The sequence below is a fragment of the Neoarius graeffei genome, chromosome 2 (assembly GCF_027579695.1).
Source record: "Neoarius graeffei isolate fNeoGra1 chromosome 2, fNeoGra1.pri, whole genome shotgun sequence".
In the NCBI taxonomy this organism is placed as follows: domain Eukaryota; kingdom Metazoa; phylum Chordata; class Actinopteri; order Siluriformes; family Ariidae; genus Neoarius; species Neoarius graeffei.
Window position 1 is genome coordinate 83337544 of NC_083570.1, and position 8271 is coordinate 83345814.

The 8271-nt window shown below is 43.5% G+C and overlaps 1 protein-coding gene across 1 annotated transcript in view; it reads left to right on the top strand.

The window, feature by feature from the left end:
- The window catches only part of si:dkeyp-19e1.3 (USP6 N-terminal-like protein), a 67309-nt gene extending 59058 nt beyond the window's left edge, over nt 1-8251 (top strand). The window contains exons 12-14 of the mRNA XM_060915083.1: nt 838-937; nt 3020-3172; nt 6090-8251. Of these exons, the coding sequence (XP_060771066.1) occupies nt 838-937; nt 3020-3172; nt 6090-7141 (1305 nt within the window). The 3' untranslated portion in view covers nt 7142-8251. The remainder of the gene's footprint in view (nt 1-837; nt 938-3019; nt 3173-6089) is intronic.
- Nucleotides 8252-8271: the final 20 nt, after the last annotated feature.

Below are 8271 nucleotides of genomic sequence, written 5' to 3' on the forward strand. Positions count from 1 at the left end.
ATGGCATGTCTCACTCTTAATTTCCAAAAAAACCTGTTTTTCTCACATTGACACACTATTTGTTGGAATAGTGTTGGTGCACTGTAGTTGTCTCATCTCTCATTATCTGTAGCCGCTTTATCCTGTTCTACAGGGTCGCAGGCAAGCTGGAGCCTATCCCAGCTGACTACGGGTGAAAGGCGGGGTACACCCTGGACAAGTCGCCAGGTCATCACAGGGCTGACACATAGACACAGACAACCATTCACACTCACATTCACACCTACGCTCAATTTAGAGTCACCAGTTAACCTAACCTGCATGTCTTTGGACTGTGGGGGAAACCGGAGCACCCGGAGGAAACCCACGCGGACACGGGGAGAACATGCAAACTCCGCACAGAAACACTGTAGTTGTAATATTTTCAATTAATATTGAAAATACAAATAAATAAATCAAATATTGTTCTTTTAGGAAACTGCCCTGTTATTGCTAGTATAGTACCCTGTATTATACAAAAACTAAACCCAAAGTACACCAGAACTAACTTTTTAATATTTTCTAGAGTCCGTTTAGCCCTCCATTTATTCTTTTACTTAATACTTACTGACCTTATTACAAAAAAAAAAAAAAAAAAAAAAAGAGTGTAAATTCAGTAACATCACAGTGCAAATGCCTCTGTTTTTGTAGTGGTGTTTCCATGAACAGCACTGGGAAATAAGGAACATCTTGATGAATCATTCATATGACATGGTCCAAAAAATGAGAGCTATGCTAGTGCTGAAGTGTACAGACTTTGGGATGCTTGATGTTTGGGACTGTCTATAATTTGTCAACACTCTTGTCTTTATCAAATAGACACCGTTCACGTTGACGCTGCGTCTCTGGGACATTTACATACTTGAAGGAGAGAAGATTTTGCCTGCCATGGCCTACACAGCTCTTAGAATCCATAAAAGTAAGTATCACTTTACAGCCCCAATTCCAAAAAAGTTGGGACGCTGCGTAAAATGTAAATAAAAACAGAATGCGATGATTTGCAGATCTCATAAACCCATGTATTTTTTCACAATAGAACATAGACAATGTATCAAATGTCTAAACTGAGAAAATGTACCACTTTAAGGAAAAAATAAGGTAATTTTGAATTTGATGGCAGCAACACGTCTCAAAGTTGGGGCAGGGCCATGTTTACCACTGTGTAGCATCCCCTCTGTTTTAACAACATTCCATAAATGTCTGGGAACTGAGGAGTCCAGTTGCTGGAGTTTTGGGAGAGGAGAGTTTTTGTTGTCCTGTTCTTGGCTGATATAGGATTCTAGCTGCTTAAAAGTCCTGGGTCGTCTTTGTCATATTTTTCATTTCATGATGTGCCAAATGTTTTCAACTGGTGAAAGATCTGGACTGCAGGCAGGCCAGTTCAGCACCTGTACTCTTCCACTATGAAGCCATGCTGTTGTAATAGCTGCAGTATGTGGTTTAGCATTGTCTTGCTGAAATATGTAAGGCCTTCCTGGAAAAGATGTCTTCTGATTGGGAGCACATGTTGCTCTAAAACCCTGTATATGCCTTTCAGCATTGATGGTGCCTTTCCAGATGTGCAAGCTGCTCATGCCATAGGTACTAATGCACCCCCATACTATCAGAGATGCAGGCTCTGATGACAAGGTTGAGTGTTGATAACAAGGTGAATGGTCCCTCTCCTCTTTAGTCCGGGAACATGGCGTCCATGGTTTCCAAACAGAATTTCAAATTTTGATTTGTGTGACCACAACAGTTTTCCATTTTGCCTCAGTCCATTTTAAATGAGCTTTGGCTCAGAGAAGACTGCGGCATTTCTAGATCATGTTCACATATGGCTGCTTTGTATGATAGAGCTTGAACCTGTTTCTGGAAGTGTTCCTGAGCCCATGCAGTGATTTCCATTACAGAATCATGCCTGCTTTTAATGCAGTGCCGCCTGAGGGCCCGAAGATCATGGGCATCCAGTATTGATTTTTGACCTTGTCTCTTGCACTCCAAGATTTCTCCAGATTCTCAGAATCTTTTGATTATATTATGTACTGTGAATGATGAGATATTCAAAGTCTTCACAATTTTACATTGAGGAACATTATTCTGAAATTGTTCCACAAATTGTAGACAGTTTTTCGCATGATTGGCCCATCTTTACTTCTGAGAGACTCTGGCTCTCTAAGATGCTCTTTTAATACCCAATCATGTTACTGACTTGTTACCAGTTAACCTGATTAGTTGCAAAACGTTCCTCCAGCTGTTTCTTTTTAGTATTATATTTACATTTCCGGGCGGCACGGTGGTGTAGTGGTTAGCGCTGTCGCCTCACAGCAAGAAGGTCTGGGTTCGAGTCCCGTGGCCGGCGAGGGCCTTTCTGTGCGGAGTTTGCATGTTCTCCCCGTGTCTGCGTGGGTTTCCTCCGGGTGCTCCGGTTTCCCCCACAGTCCAAAGACATGCAGGTTAGGTTAACTGGTGACTCTAAATTGAGCGTAGGTGTGAGTGTGAGTGTGAATGGTTGTCTGTGTCTATGTGTCAGCCCTGTGATGACCTGGCGACTTGTCCAGGGTGTACCCCGCTTTTCACCCGTAGTCAGCTGGGATAGACTCCTGCGACCCTGTAGACCAGGATAAAGCGGCTAGAGATAATGAGATGAGATTTACATTTCCAGCCTTTTGTTGCCCCCTCCCAACTTTGTTGAGACGTGTTGCTGCCATCAAATACAAAATGAGCTAATCTTTTTCATGAAACAGTAAAACGTCGCAATTTGAGCATTTGATATGTTGTCTGTTTTGTTGTTAAAAAAATGATGGGTTTGAGATTTGCAAATCATTGCACTTTGTTTTTATTTGCTTTTTACATGGCGTCCCAACTTTTTTGGATTTGAGGTTGTATTTAGTCACACTCAGTGATGTACACCTGATTATTTTGAAAGCTTTGAGGAGTTTAATCCTTTTGGTAAGATGTCCTGTTGGACACACGCTTGCACATCATGAATAAGTTGAGAAATGTTCTTGCGCCTTCTCAGAGCGTCTGTTGAAGATGCCTTTAGAGGATCTGCGAGAGTTTCTGCAGGAGAGCATCTCCTCCTCATTCCAGCTGGGTGACGACGCTGTTATCGAGCAGCTGCAGGCCGCCATGTCTGAGCTCCGAAAAATGAAGCTGGATCTTCCTCCTGCACGTATGCAGCATTATTTGTGTTTGTGCTTTTTTTTTTTCCCCTCCTCCCTTTCCTTTTAAGAATGAAGTGTTGAGTCTCAGTATACTTAGTTGTTACAGAATTGTCAAAGGGTTATTAGTAGCATCATAATTTATACTGATAAACCCAGCAAAAATAGTTGAAGGGTAGAGGGATGCAAGAACACATTTTATAATATTTCATGAAGTTCATCTAATTTGTCAGATGTCATTCACTCACACAACCACAGGCTGGTGAACTGTTGCCATCACATGGCGTCCATCGTCCGTCCGTCCACAATTCACACAAATTGCTGCTCCTCCCTGATTTTTCACTGGATTTTGATTCTGATTGTTTTATTTGGAAGATCTAATCAGTCTGCACAAAAGTCTCACACTCTGGTTTTGTGATTTCTCATTAACAAGTTGCTAATTAGGCCGATTAACGAACTTTCAGGAAAATCGGTACTCCTCACTGAGTTTCCAATGGATTTTGATTCTGATTGTTTTGTTTGGAAGATCAAATTGTTCTCATGAAAAGCAGCTTGGCTAATTATAAAAGAGTCTGGTTTCTCATGGTACGGCTGTGTGAGCTACTGCGTCACTGACGCTCTGGTTAAAATATCTGCTCAGAGGAAAACCTTCAAACCACCAACATCCAACCAATTAGGACAAGGGCACGCCTTTCCTGTCAACACTGCTGCATTTGACTTCACCAGGAAATAGAAATCAGAATTGTGTAGAATTACCGTGTTAAACGGGACAGCACGGTGGTGTAGTGGTTAGCACTGTCGACTCACAGCAAGAAGGTTCTGGGTTCAAGCCCAGTGGCCGATGGGGGCCTTTCTGTGTGGAGTTTGTATGTTCTGTCCGTGTCTGAGAGTTTCCTCCGGTTTCCCCCACAGTCCAAAGACATGCAGGTTAAACTAATTGGTGGCTGTAAATTGACCGTAGGTGCGAGTGTGAATGGTTGCTTGCCTCTGTGTCAGTCCTGCGATGACCTGGCGATTTGTCCAGGGTGTACCTCGCCTCTCACCCATAGTCAGCTGGGATAGGCTCCAGCTTGCCCGTGACCCTGCCCAGGATAAGCGGTTATGAATAGTGGGTGGATGCTGTATTAGAGATACAAAGTGTAGGAAAAACATAGATGCATCAGTGTTCGTCTTCTGTTAGCAAAGGTTTACCCAGCCAACTGTTATGAGTGATGATGTACGAGTATGTTTCCGTCCTTAAACTCTATCGTCAGTGTTATAGATTTAACAAGCTAATATGTCTGGATACTGACTGATCCAGTGCAACTATTAATATCTCGTCTCATTATCTGTAGCCGCTTTATCCTGTTCTACAGGGTCGCAGGCAAGCTGGAGCCTATCCCAGCTGACTACGGGCGAAAGGCGGGGTACACCCTGGACAAGTCGCCAGGTCATCACAGGGCTGACACATAGACACAGACAACCATTCACACTCACATTCACACCTACGCTCAATTTAGAGTCACCAGTTAACCTAACCTGCATGTCTTTGGACTGTGGGGGAAACCGGCGCACCCGGAGGAAACCCACGCGGACACGGGGAGAACATGCAAACTCCACACAGAAAGGCCCTCGCCGGCCACGGGACTCGAACCCAGGACCTTCTTGCTGTGAGGCGACAGCGCTAACCACTACACCACCGTGCCGCCAACTATTAATATATACAGTGTAACTCATTTAAAAGTAAGCAAGTGCTAATTGTTGACTGATGCTGTGAGCAGCTATGTTGATTCGATTTGATGTCACTTACTGAACTCAAGGAGACCAACCTGATTTTCCCAGTAGGATTTCTGAGTTGAGGGGGTTTTAGTTACAAACATGGCATAATATTGTTTATTCTATCCACTGTCACTGGATCTGACCAATTGCGTGCTCTCATTGGCTACTCTACTACTAGGATATCAGCTCCTTTACCGTGAGTAGAGAAAAACAAAATGGCAGCACGTGCAGGGGTGATAGCGTTCCGGCGCCGCGCCGGATTTCCGGCGTACCGTGGCTGGGGAAAAAAAAATAAAAAATCTAGTTCGCCCATTGTCCTGTGTCATTCTGAGATGCGCAGATAGACAGTAAAGGGAATTCGAATTCCCTTTACTGTCTATCTGCGCATCTCAGAATGACACAGGACAATGGGCGAACTAGATTTTTTTTTTTTTTTTTTCCCCAGCCATGGTACGCTGGAAATCCGGCGCGGCGCCGGAACGCTATCACCCCTGCACGTGTTGCTGAACCAACCGAGGACGAAATAAAAACTCTACTCAGAAACAACCCCCCCCCCCCCCCCCCCAAAAAAAACCCCACAACAAAATATGAAATAAAATTATTTGATGGTAAGAACGTTTCTCTTCCCCCACCGAATTATTATTATTATCATAGCATTTTTCACAAATTGCTCCTGTCATTTCAGTGGTTTGTTTACATTCTAAGCAGAAATTTTGTTGGACGTTTTGTATAAAGTTTTTATTTATCGGATTTGCTAAAAATGCTCTGTTTCTCAAAATCCAGTGAATGTGGATAGAATAAAACAGTTATTCCACTCAATCTCGTCGTACACGGCTTATAGCCGACTCAGTGCTATACACCTTATCAGCTATCAGCTCATGTACGACTCGATTTCATGGAATAACTGTTAAATATAACGTCAGACTCTCCCACTTTTGGACGAGCGTTCGTAGCCCAGGCAGCTTGCATTCGTATATGTGGGAGTATTTATTTGAAGGGAAATGCTAAAGGAAAGAGCCTTTATTCAAATTTTAAAGTCTTAGAATTATTGACGATTCTGTTGAGTCCAGTTGGCTTGACTTGCCGCACCTAGGTAGCAAAAAATAAATAAATCTAGAAATAATGCAACGAGCAGTAAAATTAAGTAAATGTATTTTTGTGTTTTTACAGCTAAAGGTGATGAGCTACCAAAGAAGCCTCTGGGTGTCGAGCGTCCGGTTGTGCTAACCCCTATAATCTCTGTTCAGCTAGCCAAAGATGCTGACCGACAGCCAGCTCATCCTCACACACACAACCCCATCACACAGAAGCAGCCCCCCCCTGTGCCTTCAACCAAACCAGTATCCCCGTATATCCAGGCACAGTGTCCAAAACTCCAAATATCCTCTTCACAGTCTGAGACGGAAACCTCAGAGACTGGTGCTGCAGAGGAGAGGCTGGTTTCCTCTTCTGCACGCAATTCTCTGTCGCCGGAGCGTTTCCACGCATACTCTGGTGAATGGCCTCCTCCATACCTGCCTTCTGAGTCTGATGGAAACAGCGTGGACTCTTTGAATCTCCCTGAACTGCCCCCACCTCCTCTACCCTGCCTCGACCCAGAGTCTGGGGTTGACCTTTCACCCTCAGGGGACTCGCTCCCACCACCAACTCAACTGGACCTCATCCAGGAGGATCTGTCTACATCACCATCCTCTTACAGAGCGCAGCGACAGTTTGGCAAGTTCCCTGTCAATTTTTACATCCCGACATCCCCGAGCGCTCGACGGCCCTCTGAACGCTCTCATTATGACAATCTGTCTGAAGAAGAGCAGTCTGGAGAGAAGATTCCAGAAAGCGAGGCAAACCAGGACAACTCGGGCCTCTCTTCTTCTCAGCCCTGGCCTTCTCCACCGAGCTGCTTTTATATTCCTGACTCAGCTCCAGTTCCACCGCTAAAACCTGCCACGGAACACCTTGACGGTCGTGGCTGCGTGGTGTCAAACTGCACTTTCCTTCAGCCCCCACCCGACTTTGCACCGTCAGTCGCTGTTCCCTCTCCCCTGCTCTCTTACAAAACCGTCCAGGCTGCACAGAACCAGAACAACACCTACAGGAATCAACTGCAGGGTCCTAGACTGCCAGTAAAACCTGCAGCACTTTCCTCTGGACCCACACCGGTATGTTCTGACTTTAACAGGATGCGTGTCCCAAATCACCAACCGCCAAAGCCAGTGACCTTCTAGCACAGGAAACTGTGTACTCTCCTTTTGTGCCATTGCAATTAAAAAAAAAAAAAAAAAAGGCCATGTTTTGTCGATGATGGTTAGGATTTTCCCAGTGTTAAGCCCCTTTTTAAATGCTTACATCTTTGAGACTCATTTTGTGTTTAGTGATATCTAATGTAGCATATTTTGCTTCATCGGTGGAGCTCATGGCGTGTGTGTACACACGCACATGTTGGTTAGAAGCAGCAGTTATATTTTTGTTTTTCTACTTTTTTTTTAAACAACTAGTAAGCCAGTTATCAGTATTACAACTCCTGATTTGTTTACAATGCAAGGTAAATTTAGATTTTATTGAGTGCCATTATTTTGTGTATAGTGAGTGTATATACGGTAATACTTTCAGAATAATTTGCAGCACACAGTTTTGAAAAGAGAAAAAAAGTTTCTCCCTATAAACGGCTTACAAATTGAAGTGTTTATTGAAATATTTTGCATGCGTGTACCGTGATTTTTGTGTTCTTTGTTTCACGTAAAGTGTAAAACACGCCTTTAATATTTTTACAATAAGTGTGAACATTTCCAAAAAAGCTGTATCAGCAGGGCTATTGTGAGAATCTGAGCTTTGAGGTTCCTCCGTGGTGTTTTGTAATGCTCATGACTGGAGACGACCTGCGCTTCTGTGGCGGAGCCTGAATTTTCACAGGGAGTTTTTGCATATGACTGATCACTAGTGCCATCATGTGGAAGACTCACTATGGTCTTCAAAGAAGCCAGTCTGTCTTTGAATTCATTGCTCCACTGTACTTTAAACACTTTCTTTAACATTACTAATCTCAATCCTGGAGTCAGTTACACCGGCCTGATTTCTGCAGATAATAACAGAAGGATTATATCGTATCTTTGTCTATACAAGTATGTTTCAGAGAATCGTCTTCTTATTTGATGACAAAAGGAATGCCCTGATGTGGTATTTCTTTTGCAGGGTTTATTTTTGTTACATGATTGTTCAGAATTATTTAAGACTGTTCAGGTTTTGTGTTCCTCTGATGTAAATACTTTCATGGCAAACCGAAGATGGTCTTGCTTGTGATGCCATGCAGACAGTAAATGATATTATGAAAAGCTTAAGTATTTTCCGTTTTGGTGTA